The sequence below is a fragment of the Trachypithecus francoisi genome, unplaced genomic scaffold (genome assembly GCF_009764315.1).
Source record: "Trachypithecus francoisi isolate TF-2019V2 unplaced genomic scaffold, Tfra_2.0 Lachesis_group8, whole genome shotgun sequence".
Lineage (NCBI taxonomy): Eukaryota > Metazoa > Chordata > Mammalia > Primates > Cercopithecidae > Trachypithecus > Trachypithecus francoisi.
The window spans coordinates 52,817,228-52,841,478 of record NW_022681473.1 but is presented as its reverse complement, the minus strand read 5'-3'; the positions used below and the strand labels follow the sequence as shown (position 1 = coordinate 52,841,478).

Genomic DNA, 24,251 nt, shown 5'->3' with positions numbered 1-24,251 from the left:
TGTTTGTTAAATTTTAGTTCTGCTCAGAAACTGTTGCTTGTCAGTTTATTTAGTCTAAGGTAAGGTGGATGGGTTAATAAAAGGCTGAGTAACAGCTCCTGGGAAGAAGCACAGCTGGCCTTGGCAGGAAGTGCAAGTGGGGTCTGGGAAAACATTGGAGGTCCAAGCAGCTACTCCCCCGGTTTCCATTACACAGACCAAGTGGCTTCTTGAGCACACTTCTTTGCTCCTTTCTTTTGTTTCCCTACTCGTCAGCAAGCACCTGGTTAGAAACAGCCACCCCAGTCTTGACTGCGAGTGATCATCAGTCAGGAGCACAACTTCTGACAACAGTCTCTCCAGCTTAGTGCAGAGTCTTAACTGGGGCTAGCCAATCAGCTGCTCTTCAGTAAAGCAGTAGCGCCCTTTGGATTAGTTGTTCACCCGGGTTCAATCAGCTGTAGCCTAGAGAGAAGGGGCCATAAGGAGGAAACACAGTTGCCAAGGCGCTGTGAGTCCCTGTGTGAGAGAGACAGAGGGACAAACAGCCCGAGTGAGAACTTGAGATGGGCAAGCACAATAACACGTGCCTTTTAATCATTTCCAGTATGGGAGTCCTTCAAACATTGTGCTTTGTATGACTCCCCTGTTATCTCAATGAGTCTGGTTGTCACTCTCTTGCTTTTATTTAGCAGGATAAATTTTGGGGGAGGTCCTGTAGGAGCTCATGGTTGTGCTTTTCCCATTCATGTTTCCACCACCATGTGTCATCTTCCTTTATATAAGCTGCTAGAAACACGGATGTCTTACAATAAGCAGCCTCAGCTTTACCCTCGTGCACTCCAGGCTTCTCAGTCTCGGATGGGAGTAGATAAGAGGAGGCTGACCATCATGGATAGGTTCAGGAGTGATTGGTTCTGCCCACTTTGGTGGGGCCTGGACACATTTTGGTTCACTCTAGTAATTTCTTCCAGGAGCTGCAGTCTTGTGGGCGCAAGACGTGGGCCTGATAACTCCACAGGCGGTAGTGCTGGGGAAGAGCGAGCTCACCAGCCCAGGCTGGAAGACCCTGGGAGAGTAGCAGGGTTGGGTTGGTTCTCAGATTTGCTTTGCCCCAGGATGTGTGGTGGGTGCAGAGCCTGGGTAAATGAAGCTTTCCAGCTCGAGCACTCCCAACCTGGGCACACACGGCCTCCTGTACTGCAAGTGGCAGTTTTGGGGCATCCCTCCTGCTTGGGGCAACCCAGGGGCGCAGGGCGCGGCCCCGGGAGCGCAGCTCCTTCCTGGGCAGAGGGCGGTGCGAGGGAGGGAGCGAGGGAGGGAGCGAGGGAAGGGAAAGGCGAGCGTGAGCTGCCTCAAATGCTTGGAATAATTCCGCTTCCGTTTGGAAAGCCGCAGCCTCAGCCCGCCGCCGCCGCCGCCCGCCGCGTCCGCCCAGCGCCAGCTCCGCGTCCCGACCGGCCCGCGGCTGCCTGAGCCGCGCCATGGCCACCTCCCCGCAGAAGTCGCCTTCTGTCCCCAAGTCCCCCACTCCTAAGTCGCCCCCGTCCCGCAAGAAAGATGATTCCTTCTTGGGGAAACTCGGAGGGACCCTGGCCCGGAGGAAGAAAGCCAAGGAGGGTGAGTGCGGCCAGCCAGGCCGGTCGGGCGGTAGGAGGTGGGGGGTGTCATACGGGCCAAGGGGCCGGGGCGCTGGGGCCGTTCGGGAGCGCGCCGCGATGAGTGCGCGCGCTTCTCGGGCACGTCCGGCAGGAGCGACTCGCGCCCCACACTGAGACTGGGGCTCGCGGGCCATCGAGGCCGCCCCGCCTGCTCGCGGCGTTGCCCTCCTGGGCCGGAGACCAGGCCGACGCCCCCGCCGGGCAGTGGGCAGGCGCCGCTTGGCGGCCGGAGGCGGCGGGACCGTAGCCCAGGCGGGGCCCCAGACCGCAGGCAGCGCGATCCGGTAGGCCCTGCCCCGCCCTCTGCGCCCGAAGGCTGGCATTTCCCAAGTTTCCGCCGCAACTTTCCTGGGCGCCGTCACTCTCACTCGTTGACTTCATTGGTCCTTAAAATCAGGTCGTTTCCTGGACCTGCTGACGTCCTCTGGCAGCAGCGTCGTGGCGTTGGCCTCTTCGGATCTTTTGTCCATCCCGAGGGCCGAGAAGGGCCCTGTTAATGGAGTAGGTGGACATCGAGTGTTTGTTGAATGAATGAGAGAAAAAATGGCAAATCTAGCGTGCCCTCGGTGTAATACACGATAAACTCCCACCAAAGGAGAAAACCTGCGTGAGACACAAACATCGTCATGGGCCTCCCCACCCCCCCACCAGAGTGAATTGAGGCGACCTTATTCTTTTTTTTTTTTTTTCAGGGTGATTTGCATGTAGAATATTTTTTGCCCATGGGCAGATTTTGCGTCCTGGTTTTTGGTTTGAAAACTGAGGTGGCAGTTCTCAAGAAGTGCTGATGTGTAGATAGAAGATTGGTGTGTAGATAGAAGTTGCTGAGTTAAAACTTTTGTTTTAAACATTTTTTAAATTGATGCATGATGTACGTAGTTTTGGGGCAGATGTGATTAATACATTCATATAATTTGTAAAGATCAAGTTGTTACAGGAAAGGGGTCCCAATCCAGACGCCAAGAGAAGGTTCTTGGATCTCACACAAGAAAGCATTCAGGATGAGTCCACACAGTAAAGTTAAAGCAAGTTTATTAAGAAAGTAGAGGAATAAAAGAATGGCTACTCCATAGACAGAGCAGCCTGGGGATGCTGGTTGTCCATTTTTATGGTTATTTCTTGACGGTATGCTAAACAAGGGGTGGATTATTCATGCCTCCTCTTTTTAGACCATATAGGGTAACGTTGCCATGGCATGTGTAAACTGTCATGGTACTGGTGGGAGTGTATCAATGCAGAAGACTAGTGTCTGCACTGGTCGCCATTTTGGTTTTGGGTTTTAGCCAACTTCTTTACTGCAACCTGTTTTACCAGCAAGGTCTTTATGACCTGTATCTTGTGCCAACATCCTATCTCATCCTGTAAATGAGAATGCCTTAACCTTCTGGGAATGCAGTCCAGTGGGTCTCACTCAGCCTTATTTTACCTAGCCTCATTCAAGATGGAGTTGCTCTGGTTCACATGCCTCTGACAAAATCAGTGTACTTGGGATATCCATCACCTTAAATATTTGCCTTTTCTCTATGCTAGACCACTGGAATTCTAGATATTTTGAAATATACAAGAGGTTATTGTAAAATATAGTTACTTTACCAATCTAACACTAGGTCTTCTTCTATCAAATGGTATATTTGTAACTATTAATCAACTTCTCTTGCCCCCTAAAAAATGTTTTTAATAGGTTGCTCCATGAATTGGAAATAACCCTTTTGAAAGCTGTGATGCTGTGTAAAATGTTTCATGTTTGTAAGTCATCTTAAAGTATAAAAACGTCTTCAGTGTTCAGGATTATCAGACTTGATGAAGAACTAGACTTCTGTTCTCTAGATTGAAACGAGAAGCAGCAACAACATACGGAAGTTTCCCGACATTGGTTATTTTGGTAACCCACTGAGTAGTGTACAGTTGGTGACAAATCATGAAACCCTGGCTTGGAAAGCTCTTTTCTAGACCATGTTTCTAACTTATTCCTTACAGCATTCCTGACATAATCTCATCCGGTTTACGATGGGGCAATTGAGAAATATTGAAGCTCATGCAATAAAAAATATCTGCTACCAGGAGAACCATCTTTACCTACTCTGTAGAAAGGTTTATTTTATATTTAGCCCAAAATGTATCCCTCTGTACCTATTACTGTTAGGGCCAGAGAATGAGTCTGGGGTGGCCTTTTATTGATACCTTGCTGAAGTAGGCTATCCTGCTTTCTTGAGTCTTCTCGCCACTGGGCCCAACATCCTCTATTCCTCACAGACATAATTTTAAGGTCTTTTGCATCCTGTCTCTTTAGTTTCAGTCAGGGTCCCTGCAGGAGAAAGAAGGCCAATTTGTTGAGATTTTGAAAATAATTTAGTGAAGGGGCTACTGACAGAGCTGTGGGCAGGGTTAAGGGAACTAAGAAGGGATGCTGAGGTCCCTAGGGGCTAGCAACAGGGGGAAGCTCTTAATCACTCGGAGGCCTGAGGGACAAGGGAAGCAAATTGGAACCTATTACAAGCTGGGGCTATGGATGAGGGACTGCTGGACTGGAACTACAGTTATAGAGGGATGCAGCCACTGTCAGAAATGTGCAGACAGAGCAAGGAGAGAGTGGCACAAGAAATGCACATTCTGCATGTTCTCTGTCTTCTTGCCCTTGCATCACCTACTTGGGCTGAACCCAGTGGGAACCCATCAGAGCAAGGGATCTGGAATATATAGGGGCAGCTTCCATAGTGCACAGAGCAGTGCAGAGAATAGATCACAGTGGGGATGGAGGAAATGGAGAATACCTAGCAGATCGAGCTGTTACCAGACCTTCTCAAAGTGAGCTCTCCAGAAGTCACCATAGTACAGCTGTAGTGCAGGCCAGCCACCCCAGATCAGGACTGTCACCTCCCTTATTCTAGCACAGACGCTATGTTCCTTTAATGCAGCTAAGGTTGCTTCTAACTATTCTGCCAGCCACGTCACACTGTGATCTCTCATTGAACTTGTTATCAGCTTACTCAAAGACTTTTTTATATTTGTTGCTCCTAAATCACAGCCTTCCCTATCTTGGATTTACTCAGTTGGGTTTTTGAAACCAAGTGCAAGATCTTATTTTCATCCCTGTTATATTTCACTGTAAAGTCCTGATTCGTCATTCAGTCTGTCAGCTAATCCAGGGGCTGTAAATAGGTGAATGGAAGAACATAGAACCTCTTTTGAAGGGTCAGCCACCACCCAGCTCCAGCTGCTTGCTGCGGCTTATGGTATTTCTGCAAGCCCAGGCAAAGAAGGCAGTGGGTTGGTCTGAAATGACTGTCCTTAGTGAGTATGTGCTGGATCTCAATGATCAGTCCTGAAGTGATGGTTAGTAGGTGTGGGGCGCCGTTAACCATCACTTCAGTAATAATAAGGCCAGGTCTTGCTCTGCATCCTGGATAAGCTCACAGCTTTGTGCTCTGTAGAATCTGCCTTCTTCCACTTTCTCTCTGGTGTTCTTGAATCTCCCATTCTTCATTCCTCAAGATCACTGCCATCAGTCTGTCCACAAATTATCTCAGTGCTTTGGTGTAGCATTCTCGTAGGCCCAAGGACTCCCATTCATTCATTTGGTACCTGCTGTGCCCCACTGTAGTACACAACAAATGGAAAGATATGATACTGGTTAGAATACAGTTGGCCCTTGAACTATGTGGGGGTTATGGACATTGACCCCCTGTACGGTCAAAAATCTGTGTTTAGTTTTTAACTCCCCCCAAACTTAACTACTAATAGCCTACTGTTGACCAGAAGCCTTACTGATAATAGTCAATCAACACATATTTTGTATTATATACTGTATTCTTACAGTATGTTATTAATAAAATGTTATTAAGAAAATCATAAGGAAGGGAAAACACATTTGCAGAACTGTGCTGCATTTATCAATACTGTAAGTTTATGTCATCTGACTGAAATGGCAGGTAACCACAGCTGCACACCTCAACCTATGGTACATATCAAGCAATTCAACTTTTCTTATAATGTCATGACTTTTCTCTGATACTTGGGAGTACTTCTAGCATCTTTAGTGGCACTTCGTTAGAGTCCCATGGTGTTATTCAAGATTTATGGTATTTCACTAAATATGATGAAAAATATGCGAGAATCTCAAGAGATCACTTTTAACTGCTGTACGCAATTTACTGGAGAGATGAACTGTTCATGTGGAGATGATTGGCGTCACATGGTGTTTTAAGCAGATACTTGCAACACGAGCTCACCACAATAGCAAGAGGAGGTAGCTGTGAAATTATTACAGTAGTACAGTATGTACTACAGTTCATTTTGTGCAGTGAGGATTTAATCTTTACATTTACATTTTTTCTCATCTACAAATGGCATCACACAGTTTTTGTGTGTATGTATACATTCTGACATTTCGATAAGTTCTAACTTTTTATAATAGATTTGTTTACATTTGATGGTAGTAAATGAGAAGACAGACAAGTATTGATGTATATTTTACGCATTTGTGACATGAGTAACTTTTTCTTATTTTTTTTTAATATTTCTAGGCTACATGGTTCATCTCAAGGTTTTTCTAATTGTCACAGATCTCCAAAAATATTTTCCCATATAGTTGCTGAAAAAATTTGCGTGTAAGGGACCCTCGCAGTTCAAAGCTGTGTTGTTCAAGGATCAACTCTAAGTCAATAATTTCGTGTAAAAAAATGTCCTCCTAAGGAAACCTACATCATAGAATGACTATGAGTTTCATAAGAATGCACTCAACTAGTCATCATTCCTGTGTTTTCATAAGAAAAAACAGTGTTTAGAGTCCAAGAGAGAACAGGAGTTAAAAGCATGGTCTTTAGGATTAGATACATTTCAATTTGATTTCTGGTTCAACCCCTTATTTATTCTATGACTTAAGACAAGTTACTTAACCCCTGTAAGCCTCTGTGTCTTCATCTATAAAATGAGAATAAGAATTCCTTCTTTACATGGAAGTTGCGAGGTTTAAACGAGATCGACAATGTAAAATGCATTACATGGCACAAGTAATGGTAGCTATTAAAATTGACAACTCAATTTTCATTGGTCTTTGAAATTTGAAATAGTCTTTTTGTTATGGACTGCACTGGATTTCTCAGGTTCTGTAAATAGCCTAGTAGCCCATGACTGTATGGAGCCTGCGGAACACTGTTTTGTCCCTTTAGGAGTTAAGGGATCTTTCTTTGCAAGTGAGATCCTCCGTTTTCCCAAGATGACACATTGCAGCACTTTAAAATATCTGGGCCCATTCTTATGAGTTGTAACGTAAGTGACTTTTGTTTTTCTCTATTGATCTTTTTCTTCATCTTTTGGGTTTTCAATTCCATTTCTGTTGGACATGGCCCTCCTGTGTGGATTCTTTCACTACCCTTTCAGAGCCTACTTGCCAGAGGGCCACTTTTCAACTCTCTTTCTCTGAAACTGTCCTCAAGACGTGTTCTTTCAAGGAACACCAACTTGAATTGTACCTGTCTGCTGAAGGCACCCAAATTAGGCCGGCAGCACTGGTCATTCCTGTCGTTTACTCATTCATTTAAGATTTTATCCCCCAGAGTTTTACATTTTGATCAGGACCTGAAGTATCCAATGAAGGCTTTAATTTCATAATTATTCTAATAACACTGGTTCTTACCACTTCATTCTCATTGGCTGCCCAGTGTTGCTGGAGAAAAATCCACAAACCTTGCAACAAATTTATGGTTTCTAGAGTGAGTAGAACCCTTAGCACTGCAGAGCTTCCCTTTTCTTCTAATCAGTGTGCATTCTCATTTTTCCAAAGTACATCTTTTTTGTATAGACATGGTCTTGCTATGTTGCCCTTGTGGGTCTTGAACTCCTTGGCATATCTAACTTTTTCTTAATTTTTTTGATACTTCTAGATCACAAAATTCATCTGCAATTTTTTCAAATTGTTGCAATTCTCAAAAAATTTTCTAATACATTTATTTTAAAAATTTGCATATAAGTGGACTCTTGAAATTCAAACCTGCATTGTTCAAGGGGCACCCCTTGAACAATGGCACCCAAGTTGTTGTCCATAGCCCCTAAAACCCTTCTGTGGATCTTCAAATGGAAAACTGAGACCAGCTATGAGCTCCTTCAAGTTCCCTTTCTACCATATCTGGCCAGTCCCATCCATATGTGCAAATGTCTTTTTGTGCTCCCCTCCTGCCCTAGTCACTTCCAAGAAGGTCCCTTCTCTCCTTGCTCATAAGGCCATTTCTTTCAGCTTCCTCCCAGACTTGGCATAGCCAGATATGCTATTTATCATATCCCATCTTTTTTTGCCACTCTGTTGCCCTGACGTTCTGTAAATATGCTTGAGTCTTTCCCATTTGGAGAAAATCTCCTGATTCCTCTTTAGCTTTAGTTTCCTCTTTAGCTACTCACCAGATGCCTTGAAAGAGTTATCTCTACCTGCTTCTCTTTTCTTATCTCCTAGTCACTTTCTGATCCATTATTCACATTCTTTCAGCAATTATTTATTGAGTGCCTAACATGTACCATGCACTGTACTAGGCACTAGAAAGGAAAACAAAACAAAAACTCCTGCCTTCCTGGAGCTTACATTCTAATGGGGCAGACAGGCAATAAACAAGATAAATTGGTAATGTATGTTTTTTGTTTGAGTGGTAGTAAGTGCTAGAGAGCAAAATAAAGCAAGAAAAAGAGAAATGGAGGGTTGTGGTCTGAGGATGGTTGTCAATATTAAGTAGGATGGCTAGGGAAGGCCTCACTGAGAAGGGTAGATTTGAGTCCCAATCCGAAGGAGGTGATAGAGAGAACCATATGTATATCTTGGAAAAGAACATTACAGGTGGAAGGAATGACAGATGCAAGAATCTTGAGGCAGGTGTGGACATGGTACATTATTGAGGACCAATAAGGAGGTTGATGTGACTGGAGAAGAGAGTGAGCATGATTGTGGAATGGGGGTTGGTCCCAGGCATAACAAGAGAAAGGGGAGAGTCAGGACGTGTAGGGCCCTGGAAGCCATTGTAAAACTTGGGCCTTTACTCAGAGTTATATGGGAAGACTTGGGAAGACTTTGTGCAGAGGAATGGCATGATCTCAATTCTGTTTTAACTGATGGTGCTAAAACACCATTGCTCAGATGGTATTAAGTGACTGAAGCAGGCAGAGATGAAGCAAAAGATGAGATGAGGCAAAAGGTTTCTAGAATGAGGCTGGGCATGGTGGCTCACACCTGTAATCCCAACTCTTTGGGAGGCCAAGTGGGCAGATTTCTTGAGCTCAGGAGTTCAAGACCAGCCTGGGCAACATGGTGAAACCCCATCTCTACAAAAAATTAGCCATGGGTGTTGGTGCACACCTGTAGTCCCAGCTGCTCAGGAGGCTGACATGGGAGGATCGCCTGATCCCAGGAGTGTGGGACTGCAGTGAGCCATGATCGCACCACTGCACTCTAGTATATGTGACAGAGCAAGACCCTGTCTCAATAAATAACAAATAAATAAGTAAAGGCTACTAGAATGACCCAGCTGAGAGATGGCTGTGTTCAGGAACAGAGTGGTAGCAAGGGAAGGAGTGAGTGAGTGTCAAATTCTGGATATATTTTTAAAATATAGCAGACCTTGATGAAAGATCAGATGGCGGTTAAGAGTAGAATTAAGATGACTCCAAAGGTTTTGGTCTGGGCAACTGGAAAGATGAACTGATTTTAACTGAGTTGGAGAATCCTGCAGGAGGTCAGTAACTTTTTCTGAAAGGGCCAAATAGTAAATATCTAAGGCTTTATGAGTCCTATTCAACTCTGTCTTTGCTGCCATAGACAATAGGTCAATGAACAAGTGTGGCTATGTTCCCATAAAATTTTAGTTATAGTCACTGAAACTTGAATTTCACATGATTTTCATGTGAAATTACATGAAAGATGCTTCTTTTGTTTCTTCTCAGCTATTGAAGGAAGCATTTACATGTACATGAGAATGTAAAAACCATTCTCAGCACTCGGGCTGTACAAAATAGATGGCAGCCTGCACATGACCCAAGGGCAGTAGTTTGCTGCCCCATCCTCCATTTTATTCCTCATGTCTAATCATCTTTTATGAAATCCTGCTATGTCTACCATCTAAATATCACTGCTTTAATTCAGCCTTCACAAGTGCTCTGGATTGTTTGTTCATTTTCAAAATTTTTACTCTATTTTCCACCTGGAATACTGTGTTATCCACCCAGCTAGACTTCCTGTCACGGGTCTATTTTTGTTCAACCCATTCTTCATCCTTTTGCTACTACATTGTTTTTTAAAGCACAAAGATAACTTCTCTCCAGGACAAACTTCTTAGCATGCTGTCCAAAGCCTTCACAGCTACTCCTTCCTTTACTTTTTTGCTGTCTCCTCTATTTCTCTTCCAATAAATCTCCATTTTTACCATGGGAAACCACTCTTTATCCCCCAAACACATCATGTTCTTTCACATGTTTATGCCTTTACATGCTGTTCCATATTCTGGAAAGACCTTTTTCCTTTCCTATACAACCAACTTCTATTCATTCATAAAGACCCAACTCAGAAGTCCCCTTTTGCATGAAGCCTTCCACAGTGCCCCCAGGAAGAGTGAGAGGCTTCCTCCTCTGTGATCCCACAGTGCCTTGTCTATGCTCTGTGGTAGCACTGGTCATGTTGCATTGCAGCCACTTGTCACACACTATGGTGAGAGCCCTCCTGCTTAGCAAATCATCATCAAACACATAGTTATTAGAATTTCTGTGGAATGAATTTCCCCATATTTACCTTTATGAAAATAGCTCACCATTAGCTGGCCATGTAATCTTAGACAGGTCTCTTCCCTTTTTGGTGTTATTTGCCCATTTCTAACATTAGAAGATTAGGCTAAATAACCTCTTAGGCCCCTGCTGCACTGGTGTTCTATGATTTCTGAGCTGTTATTTCACCCGGCTTCTCTCACATTCAGTTTTATTGTCTGTGTAGGGTGGTCTGGGAATTACATCATCACAAAGACCTCTTTCTTTCCTCTACTAATGAAGGCACCTCTGTGTCGGGAGGAGGAGATGGATACCAGGATAAGTGGGCCCTGGCCCAAGGACACCTCCATATTAGGAATCAGCCTTCTTGTCTCATGGAATATCTCTATTTGGTTAACAAGCACAGTTCATAATTATGTTCCAGCCATTAGTCCAGGAGAAGAGATGAAATCCTCATGTAAACGTTTGTAAGCATCTAAAATCTCCACTCACTGTCATGGTACAAAGAACAACATTTGAGGTAAGCCCTACAATCATTTCAAAAATAAAATACTTTAAAAAAGTAGATGTAAACACATTCTGTTAGGTTTTCAATAGGTTGTGCAGCCTGAAATCAGTAGGAAATTCAATGAGGGCTTTGCCCAAGGACCAGAGCACCAGCACAAGGAGACTTCCTCCTGCATAGGCCCTGGGCAGTGTCCTTTCTTTTTTGTTTTGTTCTGCAGATGCCATGAGGGGAGCCATTGTGGTATCTTTGGTGCCTAGCATACTACCTAGTACTTAACCAATGCTCCCTAAAATACTTCTTAACTAACTATCTGAATCATCACTGGGCATCTTATTCCCGTTGAGGGAGTCCCCAGGTTACCCCAAACTCTGCTCTAACCTTGGATGACTCTTCTGGTCCCCAGATTCCATCCAGGTCACTATTTTTGAGTGTGTGTGTGTGTGTGTGTAGCTTATGAAAATGCCTCATCCCTGCCCCCAGGAATCTCTTTTCCTTTTGTGGGAAGATATTGTTGGTTAATCCTGTTATTTGACAAAGGCCTGTAGGACCAGAGGGTCCTAGAGTCCATGGGCACTGATTCTGCAGTGGCAGCAGTGAGCCTGGAGGAGGTGCATTGGTTGGGGGGTCGGGGTAGGGGAGGGGGGTGACCAGATGGAACGTGAAGGCCAGTTGACTTCTTTGTTTTCATCCAGAAAAGCTTCCTTTTCAGAAATGGCTTAGTACATATTCATATGAAGGAAGACTATGGTAAAAGAGCCCAATAGCAAGATTTAGGAGAGATAAGTGATGTACAGACCAAAACTCCATAGGAGAGATCAAGAGTTCCCTTAATTCCCCAAAGTCTGTGTCATTCGCCCTCCCACACCTATTCCATTCCCTCTTGCCCATCTCAGCTTCATTTCCTCACTAAAGTGCAAAGTGAAGGCAACTGAAAATCAGCCAGACACAGAGCCACTATCATTCCTCCTCAGCAAGGGTCTCCTCACTTCAGCCCTCCCCCGAAAGACAGAACTTACCAAGAGGAGAAGATGGCTGGAGGGCACACCTTTGGTGAGCTTTACCTAGCTTCAGTTAATTGCAGCTGCTTAATTTTTGTTCAGGCCTGGGACAAATGTTAGCTTGGTGTGTGGATCGCCATAGGACTTACCTAAAATCTGGTCCTACTAGTGTTTACTAAGTGATAATGTAGCTGGATGAACTGCAGACAAAACTCCTCAGACACTGAGTTAAAGAAGGAAGGGTGGCCGGGCGCAGTGGCTCAAGCCTGTAATCCCAGCACTTTGGGAGGCCGAGGCGGGCGGATCACAAGGTCAGGAGATCGAGACCATCCTGGCTAACACGGTGAAACCCCGTCTCTACTAAAAAATACAAAAAACTAGCTGGGCGAGGTGGCGGGTGCCTGTAGTCCCAGCTACTCGGGAGGCTGAGGCAGGAGAATGGCGTGAACCCAGGAGGCGGAGCTTGCAGTGAGCTGAGATCTGGCCAGTGCACTCCAGCTTGGGTGACAGAGCGAGACTCCGTCTCAAAAAAAAAAAAAAAAAAAAAAAAGAAGGAAGGGTTTTTTTCGGCCGGGGCATCAGCAAGACTCCTGTCTCAAGAGCCGAGCTCCCTCGAGTGAGCAATTCCTGTCCCTTTTAAGGGCTCACAACTCTGAAGGGGTGCACGTGAGAGGGTCGTGATCAATTGAGCAAGCAGAGGGTACGTGACTGGGGGCTGCATGCACCAGTAATTAGATCCGAACAAAACAGGACAGGGATTTTCACAGTGCTTTTCTATACAATGTCTGTAATCTATAGATAACATAACCAATTAGGTCAGGGGTCGATCTTTAACTACCAGTCCCAGGGTGTGGCACCGGGCTGTCTGCTTGTGGATTTCATTTCTGCCTTTTAGTTTTTACTTTTTCTTTCTTTGGAGGCAGAAATTGGGCATAAGACAATATGAGGGGTGGTCTCCTCCCTTATTCCCCCACTTTGAGACTCTCACTCAATAATGGGAGTTCTCACTTTAATCTTTACTACCTATGTCTTCTTGCAAGACAGATTGATAGTGATTCATATTGTACACTTGTGCTGAAGCATCTTGGTGAACTAAGGTAGTGATAAAGCTTTTTATCATTTGAAGAAGTACAGGTAGCAAACAAGGGAGCAGTAAGTAGGTTCCTATTACTATTATAACTCTTAGTATAAGAGTTTTAAATCTTCCTAGCACTGGGAACTATTTTCTAAACATGGCCTTAGGATCAAATCCATGCCACACTTGCATGGGCACTTGTGCCAGTTTTGTCATATCTTTAACTATGTCTTCAACTACTTGCCCTTGATTATCTATGTGTAGTCAGCAATTAGTAAAGTTAAATTTCATATAGACCTCTCCTTCAGCTGCTAGCAAGTAGCCAAAAGCTCATCTATTTTGATAGATAGCATTTCTCATCTGAGTTTCTTGCCAGGCCAGAATAGTCAAGGCTCTGCCGGTTTTATTAGTGATTATTTTAAAGACAGCTTGTAATTGTATGATTTGGTTGATCATGTAAATGGGGGTATGGTATCCTCACGAGCCATCTTGTGCCTAAGTAACAGGCTTATAATATTGTATGATTCTCTTAGAGGGCCATTTATCATTTTCTTCAATTTCCTATAGCTATACTTGTCTTTTCGCAGGAAGCATAGACAGGGAAGCCTAGGAGTTCACCTGTTTTTATGGGCAGTAGGAAGAAAGATGGTTTAATAGTGCCAATAATACAACTACCTGCCTACTGGTCAGGTAATTTGGCGTAACTCTATGCCTACATATCCAGTATAATCCAGTGGGGGCTGTCCAGTCCCAGTGGGACTCCGGGTGGGTCCACACGATTTGCAACTTTGGGAATTTACTAAATTGATTTCTCTCTGTGTGATTTGAACTCCACTAAGTGACTGTTTTTGTGGTACTGTTATACAGTTTCTGTCTCAGACAAGTCATCCTATGGGGTGAGTGAATTCTTTTCCTTCTCTAGCTATGGAATATTGTCCAATAATTGAGGCTTTTAGGACCCAGAAATTATCAAGGTGATTCTTTTGAGCCGGGAATTCATCAGGAACTGAGTCTGTAGGTACTAATTCTCGGGCTTCCTGTGGCCATTGATCTCCTATTACAGTTCCTCCACATACATGACACGAAGTGACATTGAGAGACTATGCTACATGCTCGACTAATTGCAAAAACAAATTTCTTGTTTTTCCTGGAATTTCTGGTACTGGCACATTTAATTCATCATAGAAAGTTTGAAATACTGGCTCAGGAGAGCATTTGTAAACTTCTCTTCAAACCAAGATATTTATTCGAGGATCCAGTCGGGCCCTGTCGATTCCTAAGGTCACATGCTCCTCTCTTTTTCAGCGAGGATCAAGGGGATTGGTTATTACTAGCTCTGAGGGGTTACATTGTCCTTTAGTATAGGAAGGGCCATTTTTTCCTTTCTGAAGGTGGGCTGGATCCTTTTCATTTTTTTTTTTTATTTAAGTGGCCTAAATGACACAAGACTAGTATTTACATTTATTTCCACACAGTCCTAATTTATGGCAGATGTACTTATTTTCTGCCATATAGCCTCTTTTTTAATTAAGAGAACCATACCTTATTCCTAACTTATTACTATTAATGACAGCACAGGCATCAAATTTTAAGGTGACTTGTTTGGGCACCTCTTTTTCTTCTGTTTTGGCTAGCACCTCACTCATATCATTTATGAACCTTCACCAGTCCTCAGTCCTTAATCTTATTTTAAAAACTGTGGTCATGGGAGGCTCAGATGGGGCATAACACACATCAGGTTGGTCATTTCCTGGGCTACATACATTGCATAGAATAACATTATACAAACAAGTTCTTTTTAGAGTTCCAGTACATTTACAATAACTATAAAATAATAGGACCATAGCAACCTTTTGTCCTACCTCAGTGACTTGATGTATACCCTGGGAACAGCCCTCAGTCTGAGGAAGGTCAGTTTAAGTCCTTACTGTAAAAGTCTAAATTTTAAGGAACATGAATCCTGCGATGAGTTTCCTCATGCTTTGGCTGTGCATGGACCAGTCAGCTTCCGGGTGTGACTGGAGCAGGGCTTGTCATCTTCTTCAGAGTCACTTTGCAGCGGTTGGCGAAGCTGCTCCCGTCCACGTACTACTCACAGTCTACTGATGTTTAAGGATGGTCTCGGAGGTTGGGCCTGCTAGAATAAACTAAGTCCAACACCTCTTTTTTTTTTTTTTTTTTTTGAGGCGGAGTCTCGCTCTGTCGCCCGGACTGGAGTGCAGTGGCCAGATCTCAGCTCACTGCAAGCTCTGCCTCCCGGGTTTACGCCATTCTCCTGCCTCAGCCTCCCGAGTAGCTGGGACTACAGGCGCCCGCCACCTCGCCCGGCTAGTTTTTGTATTTTTAGTAGAGACGGGGTTTCACCGTGTTAGCCAGGATGGTCTCGATCTCCTGACCTCGTGATCCGCCCGTCTCGGCCTCCCAAAGTGCTGGGATTACAGGCTTGAGCCACCGCGCCCGGCAGGTCCAACACCTCTACACAGTTATGTTCAACTGGGCTCTCTGATACCGAGAGCAAGGTGGTGGGGTTTAGGGTGTTGCAAACTTCAGTGGTTATGTGGGGATTTTCACCTAGCAAGCTTTGGTACTTGGTTAATCTAGCATTTGTTAACTAATGATGTCCTTTGGTAGTCATTAAAGTTACCACAGCATGGGGGGGGCCTTTATATTCAGGTTTTGCCTAAGGGTTAGTTTATCTGCTTCTTGTGCTAACAGGGCCGTTGCTGCTAGGGCCCTTAGACCTGGAGGCCAGCTTTTGGAAATCCTGTCTATTTGTTTTGAGAGAGAGGCCACTGGCCTTGGCCAGGGCCCCACAGTCTGGGTTAAAACTCCAACTGTCATTTTTTCACTTTTTGACACATAAGAGTGTAAAGAGTTTTGTCAGGTCAGGTGGCCTCAGGGCTGGGACTGACATGAGTTTTTCTTTTAACTTATGAAAAGCTCATTGCTGTTGGTTGTATAGATGTAGTTTATCTAATGTATGTTTTTATTAACTGTCACCCACCAAAATACTGAGTTAAATCCCGCAGCTATTTGATTTCAAGCTTTAAATTGATCTGGTGTTCCTCGTGGGACTCCAATTGTGTCTAAATAGACATGAGAGTCGAAAGACCTATAAGGGGCTTCTCTTGCTTTACAATGTCTTTTTTTTTTTTCTTCTGGTTGGTGAAATGCCAGGGTGAAAGGGATAGCCAATTGGGCTATAAAGCACAAGTGCCACTCCGGTTATTCAGCAGAGTGCCTAGTAAAGGTCTACCACAATACCACCACCCATCTGCTTGGGGATGAACAAAGGCTGACCGATTGATAAGCTCTTGAAAATTCTTAAGCTCACTGCATCCTTTCAGGTCTCCAAGGAACGCTAAGTTTCCTCCCTGTCGTGAGAGACACATAGTGAACTTAGTGTTGGGAGACGGAGGCTGGATGGCCTTTGGGGGCTGACCCGCAGGGTGCTGGACTTTGGGATATAGCAGAGACAGAGCTTGGCGTGACTTATTACTCCAGGCTGTAGAATCCTGGAAAAGAGCTACCGTGCAGCCTATGCCTTGTCGACTAGAGGACCACCTTAGTGGAAAGGGGACAGTCTGGGCCTCTGGCCTGCCATGTGCACAAGCATAACAATTGTTTTTGTTTAACGTGCAGATAGAATATTTGATCCATTTTAACCAGGCATTTGCATCTTGGTATTCTGTCTTAATTACTACAGTTTGTTTGAAATCTTTAACTTCTGTGATCCTCTAGTAAAATGAATGTATGGTTTTAGGAAATTACAAAAACCGGTTGGGGCAGTCCATCCTTGCTCTGTAGTGATCCACAGAACGTTGGACCAACTATGGCATGAAAGCTCTACATCGGGGGGCAAGACTCCTGGTTGGCACTGGGGTCTTTATCCAAATCTCCCTGGATTACATGGTCTTAGTTTACTAATGCCCAGTCTGAGGGGAGTCAGGAGGGACAGAAGTACTTTTCTGAAGTAGAGAGCTGTCTTTGACTTGGCAAGTCCTCACAGTGTATAGCAAGGCAAGCATTAAATGCAATAGTTTGAGGCGAAATTGACTTGGTTACGTTAATAACTAGATGGTCAGCAATAGAACTAGGAAAGAAGAAAGAGTAATAGAATAGATGAAAAGAGTTAAATTTTTCTTAGCTTTAGTTTGGTAGGGTTTTCCCCTGGAACTATGGCCTACAACTCTGGAGGGGGTGGCATTTTCTTGACTCGGGTGTGATGAGTCCATCTTTTTTTTTTTGCTGTATGCACAGCGGTCTTGGTGGTTAGCAGCACAAGGTAGAGTCCTTCCTAGGCTGGCTCGAGTTTTTCTTCTTTCCATCTTTTGATGAGAATGTGATCTTCAGGCTGGTGCTGGTTTACCGGAAATTCTAGGGGTGGTACATGTGCTAAAAGACTTTTAGTTTTTGAGAGAAAGGAAGGTGGAAGATAAACCAAGTATATAATTTCTAAGAAATTTACCTTTTGTTTTAAATGTGGGGACCTTAGCTGTGGACTTTATAGTCCTTAGTGCCTTTTTACTGAGAAATTTCCTTTAGCACCTATTTTTATTAGTTTTTAAACAAAAGAAAGCCAAATACTATTTTACATTTAACAATGCTTCTTATATGATTTTTATACCAGATAAGCTAAATTTTATTTTTATATTGGTGTGTTATTGTTAAACCTAATTTTAATAAAACCTTGTAGACATATTTATCTAATTTTTAATGTTTGACCATAAGGTAAGATTTTATAGACTCTTTAACCTTTTATAATTTTTGCTAAAAAGCAGGTTGGTGCTTTAAGAAAAACCTGTTATGCTTTTACTTTAATGTCCAGTTCACAGAAAAACTGGATGATACTTCTTTAACTTTAGCTATTATGTTTATACACAGAATTTTCTTTAAAATTAACATTTAAAAACTTGCTTAAAGCTTCAAAAGAATAATTTTTTTAAAACTTTTTAATGTAGGTAAAAATGTACATTCTTATGCCTCCTTATAATCCTTTTACCAAAGGTTTAATTTACTTTTCTTATACATCTTGCACATAAACTGTTTTATTTTTCAATAGTTTTACATTCAGGAGGCCTAGCTACTTTTAAATTATACAGCATTTTTTGCATACATTTTTTAACACACTTTTTTTAATAACTTTTTTTTTCTTTCACGACTTTTACAGGCAATTTTTCCTCATGCCTTAACTTTCTGGCTTATTACAAACATTTCTTTCTTTAAACAACTGGTTAATTTATTTTAGGACAAGAATTTACCATATAACATTCCTTTTATATAAATTCCACCCCCCCTTTTTTCCTTTTTTTTTCCGAAGATGATAACCATTCTTTTCCAAAGTGAACCTTTTTTCATGTCTGTGGACTAGACTGTCTAAGGCCAGAATAATAGAAGTTACTATAATACATGTTACACTGTTAACTTTTAGCAAACTTTACTTTTGTTGAAAACCTTGTAAGTTTGGGATTTTAATTATCCTTTGCTATTAATAAGACCTTGTTTTGTCCAAATTAGAATTGGTATAGATGGTTTCTTTCTTTTTTTTTTCTAATTACCTGGGAGGAACCATTGATCATCCTGTCCTGAAGGGAGTTCCTCCTAGGTCTGGTCAGACCTTCGTATGATAATTAAGATTTAGATCTCCTGTTTGGAAACCTGCTGGGTTAAGGGAATTTTCAGTGGTTAATGTTAAATCATCTTTCTTTCTTTCTCTCTTTGACTTTGTCTCTCTCTCACTTTCCTTTTGCCTCTGTCTCTTTTTCTCTCTCTCTGCTTCTCTCTTTTTCTCTTTCTCCTTGACTCCTTGTTTGTCTCTTCCTCTCTGTTTTTGCCTCTTTTCTTCTCTATCTCTTTCCTTTCTCTCTCTCTGCTGGTCTTTCCTTGCCTCTGCCAGCCTCTTATGCTGCTGTTCTCTCAACCACTGTGTGTTGGGGGCGTCTAAAACCACCTGTAACCAAGTGTCTATGTACGGGAGCTGGTCTGAGTGCTCTGGCTTACAGGTTACCTTGTGCCATACCTTTGAAACAGGGGACCTGTCCAGGCTTCCTTCTAATGGTCAACCTACCTCTGATGCTGGCCAGTCTATCTTACACAAAGTTTTAAGTTTTCCTGGTGTCATAGTACTCCATAGTCTCCTTTAAATCCTTTTTTTGAAATTTTTCAACATAGTTCCTAGTGGGGTGGGCTTACTTTGTGCCTCACCCATGTTTCTTCGAGACAAAACACTACGCTCACTACAAAACAAAGAATGGGTAAAAACGGCACACGCACACTTTTGTAGTTTACACCAAACCAAAATCAAAACCAAAATCGGAGTATCCAGAAATCTAAGCCAGGTCAAAACTAAAACCAAAGTATCAAGCAATCCAAGTCACGTCAAAGACAAGAACCAAAATGTCGGTACAGGCACACCATGGGTGATCAGGCCACGCTTCCACTCAAATGGAGTAGGCAAGTTCCCAAGACCAGTCCTGTCACTTCAAACCAAGTCAAACCTGGCATTTCAAACCAAGTCAAAACCAAAACCAAAGTGCCAATAAAGGCACACCGTGGGTGATCAGGCCACGCTTCCACTCAAATAGAGTGGACAAGTTTCAAAGACTAGTCTTACTAAGTTTTAGATGTCCAGACTCCAAGTGCCCATTCCTTCCCGGTGTTCAGCTACTGCGTTGATCCTCCACGGGAGCCTGCCACACACTGCTTGGGCAAGGCATCCCACCGGGACAAATGCCTGCCTGGGAGCGCTCTCAGGAACTGTGTCGCTCGGGCTGGTCGGAGTCTCCCACAGGGATGTTCCACAGGTCAGGCCACCTAAGGAGCTGCCTTGACCATCTGCCAGTCACCTCGCTTCCTGGTCAGGGAACCAAGAAATGTAGCAGGATGAGCCGCAGACAAAACCCCTCAGACACTGAGTTAAAGAAGGAAGGGGTTTATTCGGCCAGGGGCATCAGCAAGACTGCTGTATCAAGAGCCGAGCTCCTAGAATGAATAGTTCCTGTCCCTTTTAAGGGCTCACAACTCTAAGGGGGTGCATGTGAGAGGGTCGTGATTGATTGAGCAAGCATTGGGTACGTGACTGGGGGCTGCATGCTCCGGTAATTGCATCGGAACAAAACAGGATAGGGATTTTCACAGTGCATTTCTATACAATGTCTGTAATCTATAGATAACATAACGGATTAGGTCAGGGGTTGATCTTTAATTACCAGCCCCAGGGTGCGGCACCGGGCTGTCTGCTTGTAGATTTCATTTCTTTTAGTTTTTACTTTTTCTTTCTTTGGAGGCAGAAATTGGGCATAAGATGATATGAGGGGTGGTCTCCTCAATAATTCTGTTTGCTTGGAACAGGCCAGCCTGCCAAAGCCTTAGTAAACCGACTTGTGACCAGTGTCACTGTCTTAGCTTCGAACTAGCTTTGAGAGGCCATGGATGGAAGAGGCAGTGAACTTTTATCAGCTTGAACAGAACATTCTTAATGACTGCACACTCTCTTGGGGGAAAGAAGAATGAACCAAATCACTTACCATCTGATTTTTTTAATAAAAGTTTTTCCTTCCCCGTTATAAAATTAGCCCATGCTTATGGGATTTATGGAAAAATAGATAAAACCATTGTGCAAAGTTCCAGCTCCCAAAGGCAACAGCTATTAGCGTTTTGCTTCATTTCTTTCTATTCTTTATTATAATTTTTTTCTTTTTTAGTATTGTGAGTATACTATGTATGTTGTAAAGATGTTTTTTATCTTCTTCATTTATTATAATGTAAATATTTTTGTCTTATAAATCTTATTAAACACGATTTTATAGGGACATAATAGTCCATTGAGTGATTTTCTTGTTTACTTTGGTCTTCATTTTTTTTTCTTCTGTAAATAATGCAACATAAAGCTTTTTTAAAAAATTAAGAGTACTTTCCTTTGGATAAAGTCCTAAAAGTGCAATTACAGGGCCAGAGGGTGATAATTAGCTTGTTTATCATCAGTAGGTTAGAACTGATAGCCAAGAAGAAATGATTGCTGTTAAGTCTGAGTGATCCCTCTGATAGGTTGCTTGGAAGTTAAAACCAACATTGTGAGGCTGGAAATTTCTATTTGCTTTGGGCTGGAAGGGCCAGGTTACCTAAGGGGCAGGATGGGAGGGTGATGGGTCAGGGAGAGATTTCCAGCCTGGCCAGTAACGTGCTCAGAGGCAGGCCTTTGTTTGAGAACGTTCTCTATGGCCATCTTTCCATCCATATATGGCCCTGTGTATCACCCATGTCTACTCCCTTCTGACAGAGCCCAGGGTGTGGCTGCCTTGGGAATTGCCATCCTTGAAGCTGCCTGGGAAGCACAGCCATCATCCCCTCTTCCCCTCTGAGCCCTAGCCACTCCTGTGTGAGACCCAGTGGAGGTCTGGTCAAGAAATCTCTTTCTCTTGCACACTTTTCTCCCCACTTCCCAGCTTCTGAGTTCTTGGACTTACCCCGAACTTGGCAATTACAGACACATGGGAGGTAATTGCAAGACAGTGGGCTGAGTGCTGCAGTAGACACATTTAAAAATGTGGAACCCTTAGGAGACATGGTGATTTCAAGCTGGGTCTTGAAGCCAGCAAAGGGATCCCCTCCCACCCATTTCCCCTCCAGGGCAACAAGAGAAGGAATGGGCTTTGGGAACCTGAGTTTCAGCTCGGTTTTGACAGAGTGGGTTGGGCTGATGCCTCAGGGGCTCAGTTTCCTCTACCTGCATTAGAAGTCAGTAGGCAGGTATCTCATTGCATCTCTGAAGAATGGATCTGAGCCAGTTGGAGCATGTCATTATCACACCTGACACCTCAGGAAGTGTTTCTGGGGAATCACTGGAGGAGGTGGATGCTCTCCCTGGGAGGGATGTGTCAGGGCATTTATTTCATCATTGAATCATACTCCTTTCCATTCACTCATTCCCTTATCTCTTTTCAAATCCAGAGGCAATGCACCTCTTCTACTCTGAAAAGCAGCCTGGCTCTGAGGAGCCATGAATGAAGCTCTTCATGACAATGCAGCCCATCTCCTGGGCATGATGATGAACTACCAAGGGGCACGGTTGGGGGCCTGTTTCTGCTCCCTTGGTGACACGAACCCCGGTGGAGCAGACTATGTGCTGGTTTCTTTCCAGGATACATTCATAGGCAGAATCGTTAGTCTGCCAATTGCAGTATTACATTGACTTTTCAATTCACAATGATTATTCTGAAAGCAGTTTTTGTCTTGGCCAGCATGGTTTTGGCTGTGGGATGTGTTGGGAGCTCCTGGTGGGGATGGGGAAGGAGAGAGGAATTCAGGAGGGGTCTGTAGTTCTAATCACCATGTTTAGGAAGCAGGGCACACCAGGTCTGTTGAAGTGAGCAGTGAGATGGCAGGGTACAGAGATTCTGAGCAGAGAATTCTTGGCATCTCTCGAGTGCCTGTGTCCTGAATCAAGGAGACTCCTCAGAGTCCAGGGTGAGGTCTCAGATTCAGAGACATGGGGACAGAAGCTGGCAGAATGTAGCAGGCAGGTTACGACCCTAGCTGAGTAGGTAAGGGGCAGAGGCTGCTGTAGTCTCTATGTGGAATCAGAACTCCTGGCCCTACAAAGTAGAGGTCAGTGGGGAGGCTCACAAAGGGACCCTGGTTCTTGCCTCCCTCACCCCATTCTCCCACACTTGAGACTTGAAAATAAACTTTCCTCTCTGTTGGGAGGGGTTTTCCTATTTACTATGAGGCTGAGCTCTCCCTGGCTCCCAGCCCTGGTGAGGCAGACCTGCAGATGACAGGTAATTAATAATGACAGCTGGGAGAAGTTGGGGCAGCAGGAACCAACAGTTTTGATGCTGTTTGCAAAACACAGGAGGAGGGTAACACAATTCCATTTTAAAGCAGCTCTCAGGATATAAGCAAGTCCTGAAATAGTCCCATGTAAGGAGTAGCAGCTGCCTCTTGGCTGAGTGTTGCAAGGCTTCTCTTGGTGGGCTCAGCAGCTCCTTCAGCACATGCCCAAGTTCCCAGAGAACAGAATGATCCCTTCACCTGCATTTCCTCCATGGCCATCATTACAGTAAATTGCAAGGCTCTCATGATGACTATAGAGAGGCAGATTGATTTGTTCTTTCTGATTGTCACTGTGCTGAACGTGGCTGGGGTGATGGGCACCCAGATTTCACACCTTGTAATGGCCCTGCCAGGGTGGATGTTAGCACAATTGGGACCTGACGCTTCAATAAATCTGAGACATTCTGCTGTGGAGATCAAAGTTCGGAATTGCTTAAATTGGCGTTGGAGCAGGTGGGAAACAGGAGTCCAGGACCGTAAATTGGCTAGATGGCAATTGTCGTTCAGTTTGTGAGATACTAATGTCGCCTCTTCAGATGATATGACATCAATTTAAGTAATTTGGGCTTCCAGCTACCTAGCCCTTTCAGTATTACTGGTTCTGGGAAGTGTGATTCATGGTTTAGCTTATGCTCTTGTGTGAAAAAGAAAAACAGCACCCCTGCTTGTATCTCTGGGGTTGGAAGGTTGTTTGTGCAGGGTTAGTATCAATGGGTTATCAGTTTTCACGTGAATGTGGATGACAATTTCATCTCCTACCTGCATATGCTGCTAACTCCCCAAGCTACACTTCCAGCCATGACCTCTCATCTTCACTTCAGACTCATTAGCATGTGTGTGTCATGTCATTGTCACTTGCACACAGAAATGGACCTGGATTTTCACACAGAGCACGGAATTCCCAAAGACTTCTTATGAGCTGGGAACATGCTCTGCCTTCTGATGGAAGCTCGAGTCCAGAGGAGAGGTGGTCTGATCCATTTGGAGGAGTGGGAACTTTTTTAATATAGCTGCTTTATTGAGATACAATTCACCCATTTAAATGACATAATTCAGTGGTCTTTAGGATATTCATAGTTGTGCAATCATTGCCACAATCAATTTTAGAGCATTTTCATCATCCCAAAAAGCAACCCTATACCCATTAGCAGTCACTCCTCCTCCCCTCTCCATTTCCTAACCCCAAGTCATCACTAATCTACTTTCTGTTTCTCTGGATTGGCCTACTCTGGACATTCCTTGTAAATAGAATAATATATATTGTTATAATAATGGAATAATATATAATAAATGGAATAATGGAATAATACATGGAATGGAATAATATATGGTGTTTTGTGACTGGCCTTTTACATTTAGCATAATATTTTCAAGGTTTCATCTATGTTGTAGCATGTATCTGTACTTCATTCCTTTTTTTTTTTAATTTCCTGAGGCAGAGTCTTGCTCTGTCACTCAGGCTG

At 43.7% G+C, this 24,251-nt stretch overlaps 1 protein-coding gene across 2 annotated transcripts in view; it reads left to right on the top strand.

Moving 5' to 3' along the window:
• Positions 1 to 963: 963 nt before the first annotated feature.
• The window catches only part of PARVA (parvin alpha), a 171,804-nt gene continuing 148,516 nt past the window's right edge, over positions 964 to 24,251 (top strand). Inside the window, exon 1 of one of the 2 annotated variants that reach the window (XM_033203788.1) lies at positions 964 to 1,599. In XM_033203788.1, the coding sequence (XP_033059679.1) occupies positions 1,464 to 1,599 (136 nt within the window). In that variant the 5' untranslated portion in view covers positions 964 to 1,463. Of the gene's footprint in view, positions 1,600 to 1,742; positions 1,925 to 24,251 lie in introns of those variants that run through there. The other variant, XM_033203790.1, reaches the window with a different exon arrangement.